At 47.0% G+C, this 15426-nt stretch overlaps 1 protein-coding gene across 8 annotated transcripts in view; it reads right to left on the bottom strand.

Moving 5' to 3' along the window:
- The window catches only part of LOC121232836 (zinc finger protein 462-like), a 127249-nt gene that overhangs the window by 46195 nt on the left and 65628 nt on the right, over positions 1-15426 (bottom strand). For 5 of the 8 annotated variants that reach the window (XM_041121281.1, XM_041121282.1, XM_041121283.1 and 2 more), the window contains 2 exons: positions 14371-14642; positions 6011-6129 (listed from right to left, as the gene is read on the bottom strand). In XM_041121281.1, the coding sequence (XP_040977215.1) occupies positions 6011-6129; positions 14371-14642 (391 nt within the window). Of the gene's footprint in view, positions 1-6010; positions 6130-14370; positions 14643-15426 lie in introns of those variants that run through there. The other 3 variants (XM_041121285.1, XM_041121286.1, XM_041121287.1) reach the window with 3 other exon arrangements.

Genomic DNA, 15426 nt, shown 5'->3' with positions numbered 1-15426 from the left:
ATGTGGCAAGCCACAGAGAGAGGAAGCAAGAGACCCACAGAGAGATGGGGGGGGGGGAGAGGGGGGAGAGGGGGGGAAGGGGGGGGAGATGTCAGCCGGGGGGGGGGGGCAACCAAGAGAGAAAGACAGACAGAGGGCAACCCAGAGAGAAAAAGAGAGGGCCGGGTGGACCCAGAATGAGACCCAGAGAAAGAAGGTATCTAAGAGAGAGAGACGCAAAGAGCACATGAGAGAGGTTGACCCAGAGGGAAAGGGATGACCCAAAGGAGGATGACTGAAAGGAGAGGTACAGCAACCCATAGAGAGAGGGTAACCCATAGAAAGGGAGAGAAAGAGAGATATAAGCGAGAGCAAGAGGTCGGCAGGGGGGGGGGGGAGGCATAGGGGATGGGGGGAGAGAGAAGGCAAGCCAAAAAGGGGGGGGGGAATCAAAGGGAGACACAGTGGGCACGATAGAAGTCAACCCAGAAAGAGAGAGATACTCAGAGGGGAGGGGGGGGAGGGAGAGGGGGTGGGGGAGTGACCAAGAAGTAAATACAGATAAAGGTCAACCCAAGGAGAAAAAGAGACAGAGAGAGATTAACCTAAAGGGGGGGGGGGACACACACACAGAGAGGATGATCCAGAATGAGAGAAAAAGGGCATCCCAGAAAGAGGGAGAGGGCAACCCAGAGAGAGAGAGAGAGAGGTAGGCAACCAAGAAAGGAAGATAGAGGTCAACCCAGACAGAAAGAGACAGGTCGACAGGAGGGAGAGGGGTACCCACAGAGAGGGTGGATGACCCATAGGGAGCGAGCAAGAGGGGAGGCAGCAACCCAAAGACAGAGAGAGCGCAGTCCACAGCGAAAGAGAGAGAGATTACATGACCCAGAGAGAGAAAGCCTGACTCAGAGAGCATGGCTCAGAGAGAGAGATACTGAGCATAACCCACTGAGAGAGCAGGTGTGACTGGGGGAGGGGGGTGAACCCAGAGAACCTGAGAGAGGTTGGCCCAGAGAGAAAGAGAAGGCAACCCAAAGGGGGTGGCAGTGATGCAGAGAGGGCCACCCACAGATAGAGAGTGAGTGAGCGCGCCCCAGAAAGAGACAGATTGAGAGCACGAGAGCGGGTGGCAGGGAGAGAGATTGGGGGGGGGTGAATGAGAGAGGGTGAGGTCAGGGGGGCAGTGGGGGAGGAGGCGGTATGGACCCAGAGAGAGAGAAAGACAGAGTGCGGGTGTGAGAGAAGGTGACCCAGAGAGAGCACGTGGTACCCGGGGAGGGTGTCAATGGAGCGAGAGAGACACCCAAACTGTGTGCAAGAGGCAGAGAAAGATAGATGAATCGAGAGTGAGAGAGAGGTTGGCCAAGAATACGATACAGACAGACAGACAGACTGATGGGGGGGGGGGGGGGGGGAGGTGAGTCAAAAAGGCAGTGGGGAACCAAAGGGGGAGAGAGGTGACGATCCAGAGGGAGAGAGAGTGGGTGTGACAGAAGTCAACCCAGAGAGAGATACCGGGGGGGGGGGGGGGGGCAACTAAGAGGGAAATACAGATAAAGGTTGACCCAAGGAGAAAAAGGGGGGGGGGAAATGACACACACAACCGGGGGGGGGGGGGGGGGCATGGGAGGGGGTGTGAACCCAGAGAGAGGGAATGCATAACTGAGAGAAAGAGACAGAGTGCACGTAACCCAGTGAGAGGGAAGGATGGAGGGAGAGATGCAGAGAAACAGCTAGTTTGAGCAAAGACAGAGAGAGCGTGACCAACGGGTGGGGGGTGACACACGACACACCCAGCGAGAGAGAAAGAGAGGGGCCAGTCTAGAGAAAGCGAGAGAAGTTGGCCTGGAGAATAAGAGCAAGAGGACAGCCCAGAGGAGGTGGCAGCAACCCATAGAGGGCGACTCAGAGAGGGAATGAACAAGCACAACCCAGAAAAGGAAAGAGAGACAGTCTGGAGGGGTGGGGGTGGGGGGAGAGAGCAAGAGTGCCAAAAATGAGAACGGGGGGGAGGAGGAGAGAGAGGGAGAGACTGGCCAAGAATTACAGAGAAAGATAGGACGACCCAATGGGGGGGGAGAGATATACATATATACCCTGAGAGAGAGATGGGGAGCAACAAAGAAATACAGATAAAAGTTGACCCCAGGAGAAAAATAGACAGGTCACGTAACCCAGAAAAAGAGAGAGAGTGTGACCCCAATGGGGAGGGGAGAGAGGGAGAGGAGGGAGGAAAGAGACCCAGAAAGAAAAAAACGGTGAGAGACCCAGAAAAAGGGTGACGGGGGGGGGGGGGTGACCCAGAAAGAGAAAATGAGAGAGACCGTGTTGCCCTGAGAAAGAGAATGACCAGGGGAGGGGAGGCAGGGGGAGACAGAGACACTGACCCATAGGGAGAGCGCATGACCCCGAGAGAAAGAGAGCACAACTCCGTGAGGGAGAGGGAGGAAGGGAGAGAAAGAGCACACTTGAACCAGAGATACAAATAGAACGCTTAACCCAGAGAAAGAGAGCATAACCGGGAGGGCGGGGGGAGAGAGCATGTGTGGCCCAGAGACAGAGAGAGAGCGCGTACATGACCCAAAGAGCAAGAGATCGCACAAGTCCCAAAGAATGTGACCCAGAGAGCAAGAGTGTGTGCATGCAACCCAAAGCTTCTGACCCAGAGAGCAAAAGTGCACTCTTAGCTCCTCCTAGAAGCTATGCTAAGGCACATGGAGGACAGGGAGGTGATTCGAGACAGCCAGCATGGCTTCACCAAGGGCAAGTCTTGCCTGACCAACCTAGTGGCCTTTTATGATGGAGTGACTACATCAGTGGACAAGGGAAGAGATACGGATGTCATCTAGCTGGACTTCTGTAAGGCCTTTCACACGGTTCCCCACAACATCCTTCTCTCTAAATTGGAGAGAGATGGATTTGATGGATGGACTGTTCAGTGGATGAGGAACTGGTTGGATGGTCGCATCCAGAGGGTAGTGGTCAACAGCTCAATTTCCAGATGGAGATCAGCGACAAGTGGTGTCCCTCAGGGGTCTGTATTGGGACCAGTACTGTTTAATATCTTCATCGATGACATAGTGGGATCGAGTGCACCTTCAGCAAGTTTGCAGACAACACCAAGCTGAGTGGTGTGGTTGACACGCCTGAGGGACAGGATGCCATCCAGAGAGACCTTGACAGGCTTGAGAGGTGGGCCCATGTGAACCTCATGAAGTTCAACAAGGCCAAGTGCAAGGTCCTGCACCTGGGTCAGGGCAATTCCAAGCACAAATACAGGCTGGGCGATGAGTGGATTGAGAGCAGCCCTGCGGCAAAGGACTTGGGGGTATTAGTGGATGAAAAACTCAATATGAGCCAGCAATGTGCGCTCGCAGCCCACAAAGCCAATCGCATTCTGGGCTGCATCAAGTGTGGCTAGGAGATCGAGGGAGGTGATTTTCCCCCTCTACTCTGCTTTTGTGAGACCCCACCTGGAATACTGCATCAATCTCTGGAGTCCTCAGTACAGGAAAGACATGGACCTGTTGGAGCGGGTCCAGAGGAGGGCCACAAAAATGATCAGAGGGCTGGAACACCTCTCCTATGAAGAAAGGCTGAGAGAGTTGGGGTTGTTCAGCCTGGAGAAGAGAAGGATCCGGGGAGACCTTGTTGTGGCCTTTCAATACTTAAAGGGGGCTTATAAGAAAGATGGGGACAAACTTTTTAGTAGGGCCTGTTGTGATAGGACGAGGGGTAATGGTTTTAAACTTGAAAGAGGGTAGATTTAGATTGAACATAAGGAAGAAATTCTTTATGATGAGGGTGGTGAGACACTGGAACAGGTTGTCCAGAGAGGTGGTAGATGCCCCATCCCTGGAAACATTCAAGGTCAGGCTGGATGGGGCTCTGAGCAACCTGATCTAGTTGAAGATGTCCCTGCTCATTGCAGGGTGGTTGGACTAGATGACCTTGAAAGGTCCCTTCCAACCAAAACTATTCTATGATTCTATGATTCTATGATAAAGAAAGATAAAGACAGAATGCATGCCCCAGAGAGCGAAAGAGGAGGCGTGCCCCAGAGTGTGACCCTGAGAAAAGCATGCATGACAAAATGAGTGAGCGTGCATATGATCCAGATAGATAGACCAAGCAGGCACCTGCCACCCAGAGAGAGTGAGCATGATTGCGCACAACCCAGAGCAAGAGAAAGATCGCAGCCTAGACCGAGAACATGCACGAGCATATGTGTGTGACCGGGGGGAGAGAGAGAGAGCACATGTGACCCAGAGTGAGAATGCACATGCACAGCCAAAAGCAAGTGCATGTGCACATCCCAGAGAGAACTCACATGGCCCACAGAACAAGCACATAACCCAGAGAGATCACGCAAGAGTGCACATACAACCCCAGGAGACAAGAGTGCGTGCCCAAAGGGAGCAGGGCCAAAGGAGCGCACAATGCAGAGAGAGTGCACAACCAAGAGTGTACCAAGAGACAGAGAGAGCATACACCCCAGAGAGAGCATGTGCGAGACAGATCGAGAGAGGATCGCACAAGGCAGAGAGTACAAGACCCAGAGAGAGTGTGTGAGAGCATGCAACCCACAGAGCAAATGTACAATCCAGAGAGAGCATGAATTACCAAGAGAGCACAACCCAGAGAGAGAATGCAAGACCCAGAGAGAGAGAGCGAGTGTGCAACCGGGGGGGTGCAAAATGCAGCGAGAGAGAGCATGCAATGCAGGGAGAGAGCACGCATGTGCGCACACTCCAGGGAGAGAGAACACATGCAACATGCGTGCCCCAGGGTGGGGGGAAGGGGGCAGGGAAGAGAGAGAGGGAGCAAGGATGCAACTCACTGAGAGTGAGAGCGCATGCATGCAAGAGTGCACAACCCAAAGAAAGAACAAGAGTGTGTGTGACCCAGAGTGGGAAAGCACGAGAGCATGACCCAGAAAGCACGATGCAGTGTATACAACACAGAATGAGCCAGTGCACACGACAGTCCCAGACTGAGAGCAACAGGAAGAAAGACCAACGCAGACTGAGACACTGTGTTCCAAAGAGAGAAAGAGTGCATGACCATGCCAGAGACAGAGAGAGGAAGAAGATGTGACTGATAGAGAGCATGTGCCTGCAAGAAACAGAGTGCATGACCGAGAAAGAGAGCACAAGACTTTGACCAAGAGAGGAAGAGAAAGCTAGCAACAGCAAACATGACCGCTAGAGAGAGCACGTGAGAGGGAGAAACCACAAGCAAGAGAAACCTAGCCCTACTTGGAGAGAGATGTAGAGCAGGTGACCAGGTGCAAGGGAGTGCAGGAGGGAGCAACAGAGAGGGAGAACAAGCATGTCCCCTGAGCAAGTGCGACAGAGAGAGAGGAAGGGAGCATACACAGTCACACATGAGATACAGGGAGAATGTGACCCAGAGAGGGAGAGCAAACATGACTGTGTGTGAGGGAGAGCATGCAATGGTCTGCGAGAGGCACATGTCTGTGAGAGAGGGAGCCACAGACATAAAGAATTTGTGACCGAGTGAGGGAGAGTAAGAGGAAGCAAGCAAGAAGCAGCTCATGAGAGCGCAGCCACACATGAAGAGGGAGCGCAAGCACAATCACAAGAGTGAGCAAGCAAGAGAGAAGGATAACACATGGCAGACAGACACCACACATGACCACATGTGAGAGAAGAAGATCACAATCTAGGTAGAGAGGGAGAGCGAGTGTGACTGCATGTGAGGGAGAGGGAAAGCAAGAGAGCAAGTGTGACCATGCACATGGTTGGTTGAGAGAGGACACACAAAAGTGAGAGGGAGCACATGACCACATGTGAGAGAGGAAGAGTGCACAACCGCACAAGAAGAGCTTGTGACCATGCAAGAGAGCGTGGAGAGCACGTGACCCACAAGGGAGAGAGAGAATGAGCATGACTGTGTGTGAGGTTGAGCAAGAGGGAACACACAAGAGCAAGTACATGTGCCTGACAGCAAGAGAAGGATTGAGAGAAGACAAGGGAGAGCGCAAGCAAGGAACTGACTGACTTACCAGCATGAGCTTTGAGTATATGGGTTTTCAAGCGGCTATTGTAAGAGGACTTGAATGGACAGAGCTTGCAACGGAATGGTTTATGGTGTCCATGATGAGTCTGCATATGGCGATCCAGACTGATCAAAAGACAAACAAAAAAAAGGAAACAAAATAGTAAATCATTTTAGCTATTCCTTCAGATGCAAGCCAAAAACCTAGTAACAAAAATAAATTTTAAATAAGAGCAGGCCAGGCTCAGCTATCCTTCTCATGCTGGTTCTTTATATCCAACAGGTCTGCTTATAGTACAAGGCAGAATCTAATCTGAGGAAGAGAGAGATCTGTGACCAATTTTATCACACAGAATGCAAGCCACTTAAACTCAATCGGGCAAAAATACTATTAATTAAATTATACCTGATCCAGACTAACAAGAGAGTCACTTATAGGATAAAGGCTATTTGAGGAAAAACCAAAAACAAACAAGAAAAACCCCAAACAGAAAAATAAAAATATTAGTAAAGGATTTTTCTGTGAAGTGTTTTTGTGAAAATATGCCCCCTTTTCTCCTCCTAAGGAAAGGAAAATATTTTTCTAGCTCTACTAAAGAAACCTTCCTTTGGTTATAACAGCAAAAGCAGATTACACAGCCTACTCTGGGGGGAAGATACCAGCAAGCTGTCTATAGTCAATGCCTTTTAGGAGTAAAAGGTGGCAGTTTCAGATGTAATGGACTGGGAGACCTTGCACGAAGCTCAACAGCAGGAGAAGGGGTAGAAAAGACCAGATGCTATTTTTCTGCAGGGGAAATCAGAGCAACAGAAAGCCTGACATTGAAGGGGGGAGAATTCATCACCCATCTCCATGGCTTCAGATCAGGATGGAGACATTTCCAATACAGCCTCTTCTTTGGGAACATTAAAGCTTTGTGATATAAGAGTAGTCTGAGCCTGTTTATGTGCAGCAGTGAAACAACAAGAAGGTATAGACAAGTTTGAAGACGGTTGATTTATTTATCATCCTACCAAACCACCATCCTAATAGTTCCATGCGTACTTTAGCTTTATTTCCTATTAATTGATCTAAATTGCCCTGTTTTTTTCTACTGAATATCAAGATCTAGATCAAATGGAGTCTACTCCAGCCCCTCACACTACAGAGGGTCTCACAGGATCTTTAGTCTCACGCTGACAGAGCCTGAGCCAAGAAAATCCCTATTTACCAGTGCTAACACCAAAGTCTGTGTATTCAAAATCTAATGATAGCAAAACCAAAAACCAGACCATATATCCAATTTCAGGGCTACTTCATAGAAACATAATATTATCATAAATCTAACAGGGAGTCTGTGGTAAGATAATTTTTTCCCCATTTCTCTGGAGTACAAATATGTCTCCTAAATAAGAGAGGCTGAACATTTGTGGTCAGTATTTCATTAAAAAAACCCACATTTTAAATAGATGATAGAAAATGAGCTGGTCTAAAACTAAAACAATTACCGAAGATGTATACAATGCATATCTCAAGCTCAGCACTGACTGGCACAACTACCGCTGGCACATTAGAAGCTTGTACTCAAAGAGCTCCTGAGGAAGGATGCAGCTTTCCATGTTACAAGCAAGTTACTGCATGGAGCTGTAAGAGGAACTCCTCCTTACCCTCTCAGCTACCTTTACAAAATAGGTATGAGGCTCTGGGTATGTTAGATGAAGGACATGATGAGCTAGAAGAGGAGGAATCTGTGCAAGTACTCTCATTAAGGTCAGATCAACCAACCCCTGACATCAAGACCTGCATTAAGACCAGTGCCAAGAAGAAACAACAGCGAGTTATGGTCATCGGTGACTCTCTCCTGAGTGGAATGGAGGCACCCATTTGCAGACTGGATCATCTTTTCAGGGAAGTTAGCTGCCTCCCTGGGGCCTGAATCAGGGATGGAACCAGATGACTGACAAGCTTAGTAAAGCCTTCAGACTATTACCTACTCCTGCTCTTTCACGTGGATATTAATGACATCACAACAATAAGGCCAATGTAAATAAAAGAGATTTCAGGGCCCTGGGAAGAATGCTAAAAGATTCAAGAGCACAGGTAGTGTTTTCCTCAATCCTCCCAGTAATGGGGAGAGTCAATGGAAGAAACAGGTGTGCCCAAGACATCTATACCTGGCTCCAGGACCAGTGCCTCCACCAGAACTTTGTTTTTTATAACCATGGAAGAATCTGCAAGACACAAGGTACGCTGGGGCCTGACGGAATCCACCTGTCCTGATGGGGGAAACGCTTCTTTGCTCATAAGCTGGCAGGACCAATTGAGAGGGCTTTTAACTAGAATTGATGGGGGAAGGGGATACCAACAGAATTGCAGTAGGTAAGCCAAGGGTTGGCATGGCACCGCCTGAGGGTGACAATGCTAGTGGGAACATTTACACTGCTCCCGGGAGCACAGAGGGCTCAGGAGCGTATCTGAAATGCGTGTACACCAACACACGCAGTATGAGAAACAAACAGGATGAACTGGAAGCGTTGGTCAGCTCCCAGAGCTATGATATCATCAGTATTAGTGAGACTTGGTGGAATGAGTCCCGCGATTGGAGTGCTAGGATGGAGGGCTACAGGCTGTTCAGGAGGGATAGGCAGGGCAGGCGAGGTGGAGGTGTCGCACTATATGTAAGGGAGAGGTTTGATTTTACAGCCCTTATAGTTAGTGATGATGTGGTTGAGAGCTTCTGGGTCAGGATTAGGGGGATGGAAAACAAAGGAGATGTTGTAGTGGGTGTCTACTACCGATCGCCAAGCCAGGATGTAAGCACTAATGAGTTATTCTATAGGCAATTAGGAGAAATCTCTGGATCAGTAGCCTCCTTATGGGAGATTTCAACTTCCCAGACATCAGCTGGGAATACCATACTGCTGTGATGAGCAGGTCTGGGAAATTCCTGAAGTTTGTGGAAGATAACTTCTTGTGACAGGTACTCAGTGAGCCAACTAGGAAAGATCCCCTCCTAGACTTGCTATTTGTGAATAGAGAAGGACTTGTGGGAGATGTGATGGTAGGTGGCTGTCTTGGCCCGAGTGATCATGAAATGGTTGAGTTTAAAATTATCAGTGTAATGAGAAAAAAGGACAGCAGAGTTGCTACCCTGGACTTCCAGAGAGCAAACTTTAAGCTATTCAGGGAGCTACTTAGCAGAGTACCCTGGGAATCTGCTTTTGAGGCCTTAAGGAGTCCATGAGCGCCAGTCAGTCTTTAAGAACCACCTTTTAGAAGCACAGGAGCAGGCAATTCTACTGTGTCGTAAGTCAAGCAAGCAGGGCAGAAGACCAGCTTGGCTGAACAGGGAACTCCTCATGGAGCTCAAGAGGAAAAAGAAATGGTATGATCTCTGGAAGCGAGGTCAGGCTTTGTAGGAAGATTACAGAGCTGTGGTTCGTATATGTAGGGAGAAGACACAAAAGGCCAAAGCTCAACTAGTGTTGAAACTGGCCAGTGTTGTTTCAGACGACAAGAAGGGCTTTTTAAAGTATGTTAATGGCAAGAGGAGGTCTAAAGAAAACATTGGACTGATGCTTGTTGAAGATGGTCATCTGACTAATAGGGATGAAGAAAAAGCAAAGGCATTCAATGCATTTTTTGCCTCAGTCTTTAAGAATACTGATAGACCTTGGGCTGCCCGGTCCCCTGAGGCGGAGAACTACGAGTGTGGGAACAGTGACTTTCCATTTGTGGACACTGAAATTGTAAGGGACCAGCTGTATCAGCTGAATGTTCACAAGTCCATGGGGCCTGATGGGATTCATCCCAGAGTACTGAAGGAGCTAGCAAATGTTATGGCAGGACCCCTCTCGATCATCTACCAAAGTTCTTGGGAGTCTGGGAAGGTCCCTGCTGACTGGAAGCTAGCCAATGTTATTCCAATTTACAAGAAGGGTGCGAGGGAAGACCCAGGGAACTACAGACCTGTTAGTCTAACCTCAGTTCCTGGAAAAATTATGAAGAAGGTTATACTGGGTACTATTGAAAGGCATTTAAAGAATGATGCAATCATCAGGTGCAGTCAACATGGGTTCACAAAGGGAAAGTCCTGTTTAACTAATTTGATATCCTTCTATGATAAGGTCACCTGCCTAGTGGATGAAGGGAAGGTGGGGGATGTAGTCTTTCTTGATTTTAGTAAGGCTTTTGATACTGTTCCTCACAGCATCCTTCTGGACAGGTTGTCCAACTGTGGGATGAGCAGGTTCACGGTGCGGTGGGTGAAGAACTGGCTGAAGGGCAGGGCTCAACGGGTTGTAGTGAATGGGACTACATCTGGCTGGCGACTGGTCACCAGCGGTGTTCCTCAGGGTTCAATTCTAGGGCTAGTTCTGTTCAATATATTTATCAATGATCTGGATGCAGGAGTTGAATGCACCATTAGCAAGTTTGCTGATGATCCTAAACTGGGAGGTGCTGTTGACTCTCTCGAGGGACAGGAGGCCTTGCAGAGGGATCTAGATAGATTAGAGCATTGAGCTATGATTAATGGGATGAAATTAAACAAGTCAAAATGCCAGATTCTGCACCTGGGACAGAGAAATGCCAGGCACAAGTATAAAATTGGGAGAGGAGTGACTGAAGAGCAGCCCTGAAGACAGGGATCTGGGGGTGCCGGTTGACAGCAGGCTCAATATGAGTCAGCAGTGTGCCCTGGCAGTCAAGAGGGCAAACCGCATCCTGGGGTGCATTACACACAGCATAACCAGCCAGTCAAAAGAGGTGATTATCCTGCTGTATTCAGCGTTGGTGTGGCCTCACCTTGAGTACTGTGTGCAGTTCTGGGCACCACAATTTAAGAAGAATGAGAAGGTCCCTGAATGCATCCAGAGGAGGGCAACAAAGCTGGTGAAAGGGCTGGAAGGCATGTCCTATGAGGAGCGGCTAAGGACTTTGGGCTTGTCTAGTTTGGAGAAAAGGAGGCTGAGGGGTGACCCCATTGCTCTCTACAGCTTCCTGAGGAGGGGAAGTGGAGAGGAAGAGGCTGATCTCTTCTCCCTGGTATCCTGTGATAGGACATGTGGGAATGGTTCAAAGCTGTGCCAGGGGAGGTTTAGACTGGACATTAGGAAGCATTTCTTTACCGAGAGGGTGGTCAAACACTGGAACAGGCTTTCCAGAGAGGTGGTCGATGCCCCAAGCCTGTCAGTGTTTAAGAGGCATTTGGACAATGCCCTTAACAACATGCTTTAACTTGGTCAGCCCTGAATTGGTCAGGCAGTTGGACTAGATGATCGTTGTAGGTCCCTTCCAACTGAAATAGTCTAGTCTAGTCTATTCTTTGTGGTGAGTTGACCTTGGCTGGCCGCCAGGTGCCCACACATCTGTTCTCTCACTCTCCCTTTCTCCAACTTCTAAGAAAAAAGGATTGACTCCTGATTTGAATGGTTTATCATAGTCACTAAAGCTCAGTGTTCTGTATCCATGTGTGGCTAGTAGTTTTAATCGCCTAAACCCAATGTAAGCTTACAGAGGAGCCTTGGTTCTGTAGGCCTTCCTTCGCTAGGTAGTGGCAACCTGGTGCGACAAGCACTCCATTTCATGTAATTGTTTCAAAACCGCAACACTTTGCTGCTCTTTCATGAATGTCACAGATCTACTTTTATTAAAACTTTGAAATTCTGTGCAAAGGATTAGCCTGGGAGGGACTGATGAAGTCACTTTAAAAGTATTTAATTTAAAATTTGAGAGGGATGGGAGAGGAAGACAGAGGGCAGTAGACTAAATTGGAGAGAAAGAGCAAAGACACTGAAAACCAAGGTAAAAGAGGTCAGCTGAAGAATGAAGTGAAATCAGGAAACACAACTTATTTTGCAAATGGATGACAGCCTTTACTTGGGTTGAAATGCTGGACTTTATAGTATGCAGTGAACATTTACCATTTAGCATCTGGAAGTTATTATTGCAGTACACTTACTATTTGAGCAGCCCTAATAGTGAGCTGCTGCTTTTAAAATTAACTAAAATGACATTACTATGGCTGCATGTGACATATGTAGTTGTCAGTCCAATTAGGCTGTCAAGATAAAAATATTTTTATATGCTTAGCTGGTTTAATAGGTATGTGCTTTTCAAACAAAATAGGTAGGTTTCACAAAGTAAGCTCATGAATTTTCAAGCCTTGTCTGAAAAAAAATCTCTAGAAGATGAGTTAGTTTGGATGCACGAGTGACTTCTGGGTTGGTTGCCCATATTTCAAACATATTGGGAGTGTCTGTGAATTGTCAAGGAGTAAGAAGAATATATGTGAAATGTTTTGTCACGGTTTTTGTCACAGTTTTTCTTTAAAATGTGATTTCAAATACATCAGTATAAAAACACTTCTACAGTGATATCCTTTGTCTGCTCAGAATATTGTTATGCAGTGTTACTTGAGAATATAGATTCATGGCAACTAACACAGTGACATTTGAACTATTGTTGGCGGTCCTCTGGAAGCATGGGCTACTTCTAAATTGTCTGTGATAGGCAATTAAGTAAAGCAAAATGTTCCCATGTGTAGGCTTGAACTTCCTATGCAGGCTCCACAAATTAGGGAGGAGGAAGAGTTGAAAACCACCAATCTAAAATGAACTGAATAATTTGCCTTTTGTCAGTGTTTAAGAGGCATTTGGACAATGCCCTTAATAATATGCTTTAAGTTTTGGTCAGCCCTGAATTGGTCAGGCAGTTGGACTAGATGATCGTTGTAGGTCCCTTCCAACTGAGCTATTCTATTCTATTCTATTCTATTCTATTCTATTCTATTCTATTCTATGTCTGAGGCTTCTCACTGAGGATGGGGCAGAGGAAAACTTTCTCCTTGCCTACAGGAGGTATGCGCTGGTTGAGAAGCTGTGTTACCAGGTTAAAGATGCTGCAGGAGGTCAGACAACTGCACAGCATCAGAGATAATGAGAAAAAGATTAACCGGATCTTCTCAGTGATCCTGCAGAGACAAGAGCCCAAACTCCCGATTGTACTGAAGGAGGGGCAGCCTTTGTGTTTATCAGGTTGGGAAATGGAGACTACCAAGATGGCAAAGGCTGGAAGCTTGTGATATCTGGCACTGGAAGGACGGCTCCTGCTTCACCAGCAGATCTGCAACTACAGAATAGGTTCTATAGTTCTGCATCTAGTTTCAGATGAGGGGCTGGGAGCTCTGTCCAATGAAGCATCAGAGCTGGCTGCACCTTAACCATTCAACAGCACCAGGGGGAAGTGGTGAGTGATAGTAGTGGGAGACTCCCTTCTGCAGGGGAGATGCTGACCTGACCTGCTGTACAGGGAGGTTTGCTGCTTGCCAGGAGCTCAGCTCCAGGATGTTAATGAGAGACTGCCAAGGCCTGCCCAGTCCTTGGACTATTATCCCCTGCTGCTCATCCATATAGGAACCATGCTGTGATACTGACAGAAATGCTGCTTTTCTAACATAAGGGTTTATAAATATTTCTTATATCATGCTTTCTTTCCCACATACTTTTAATTACAGAACAGTAACAACTTCACCCAATTTAAGGATGTCACTGACAGTGCTATCAATGCCTATGTTAAACAAGCACCTGGATCTTTCTTCTTTGTGGGGGAAGGGGGATGGAGACGTGATGGGGGGATGGGACAGTTCTCCCCCCAGAAGCTACAGAAAACGTGTACATGTGTTTGTCAGTCTAGGATGCCAGTAAAAAAAAAAATTCCAATAAACCTCATGTCTTTGTGGCAAGCCATGAATAAATATGATTAAAAGAATTCTAAAGCTTCCTAGCTGTAGGCAAAGAAATAAGTCATGAGGAACTTGATTATTTATTATGACCATGCATTTTTCATGGGTCACATCAGATAAGGGGTGATTTCCTCAACCCATTTCAAGTATACCACACTGATGTGAAGACTATGTTCATAGACTGAAATTGCATAACTCAAATAAGAAAAAAAAAATTAACTTTAAGATTGGTTTGTGATAACTGTTCAACACTAGAAATGAAATCTCAATCAAATAAGAGTCACAGTACTATTTAAAAAAAAGGTAGTTACATGGAAGGCTAGTGAAAAATACTTTTTCCTCTTTATGGCATTTTAATTTCATGCATTTGACAGGACTGCATAATTGGTGGGCATCTTTTGCTTGGTGTGCATTTCCCCTACACACAACAAAAAGAGAACTTGCATTCAAGAAGATATAAAAATGGGACTTTTTATAGTCACAGGCAATGGCAAAAAGTTTGGGGGCATAGAAAATACCTAAATCCTGAGAAAGAGAAAAACGTGGCTTGAAATCAAATTGAGTGTGCTCTCCTTCAATGTCAACCAACATAAAAAACAGTCATGCTAGTCTGTGCTTCTGTCGAAAACAAACCATAACTTACTTGTGCCTGAAAGCAGAGACAAAGGAGCAATACTGGCAGCTGTACTTGTCTTCCCGGGTAAACATGGCCAGAGCCAAGTGACTCCTCTCATGAGATCGCAGACCCTGCATAGACATCAAAACCCGGTCACACTGGCTGCAGTGGTAGCCCCCAGGCCTGGTTTCATCTTCCAAGGATGCTCCAGATTCAGCTTCTGTAAATTCCACAGTGCCAGGGTCATTGGCTCCCTCAAAACCCTCCAAAGTTGTGTTTGAAGAATCTTCAGCTTCCTGCTAAAAAACACATACCCCCCCCAAAGCCATCAATTCTCTCTCCCTTCTGTCCCTTAGTCTCTCCTATGTATTCATTTTAATATCTAGGTTTCCCACTGCATTCACTTTCTAAAGGTATCCCTACCATAGTACACTAATGACTTTCTGTATAGAGAGCCTAGTCTAATTATATATATATACACGTATATACATTAAAAAAACAAACAACCCATCTCTTGGTCCCTTTCCTAAGTGTTAATTAGCATAGCACGCATTTTGCAGCAACATTAAAACTGAAAAGTATATTTATATCATTTTTTTGGAGTCTTGGATTTTAGGTTTTGTTCCCTGCTGTTTAGTAACTACTTGCTCAAAAGATGGTATTGACCCCACATAAACTTTACTTGAGAAGCAGGGAAAGAGCAGGAATCATTCGATAGAAGGGAAGCATCCCATTCTGTCAGTAGTATTGGATAAGCTAAAGGAAAGTCGGTGGAAGGACAATGAAAGCTTTTAGGTAGAACCGTTTAGACCCTGAAGGACTCAGCTACTTTACACAGCACACAATTGATGTCATGAAATAGGCACGCTTTAGGTCACATTCTGAGGACTGCAGAATGAGATTTTGCTGAATATTCACTGCAGCGAGAAAAGGAGAAGAACTGCATAACCAGTTCCTGCAACCTTACCGCACCTGAACTCCCCCTGCTGATATCCTGTAAAGCTGGCTGTGGAGCACTGCCTGTCCTCAGAGACATTCTAGGTGGTCTCCACTTGCATAGGGAGGAAACAGCAGCACATTTAC

The sequence above is a fragment of the Aquila chrysaetos genome, chromosome W (genome assembly GCF_900496995.4).
Source record: "Aquila chrysaetos chrysaetos chromosome W, bAquChr1.4, whole genome shotgun sequence".
Classification (NCBI taxonomy): domain Eukaryota; kingdom Metazoa; phylum Chordata; class Aves; order Accipitriformes; family Accipitridae; genus Aquila; species Aquila chrysaetos.
This window is presented reverse-complemented; position numbering and strand designations above follow the sequence as displayed.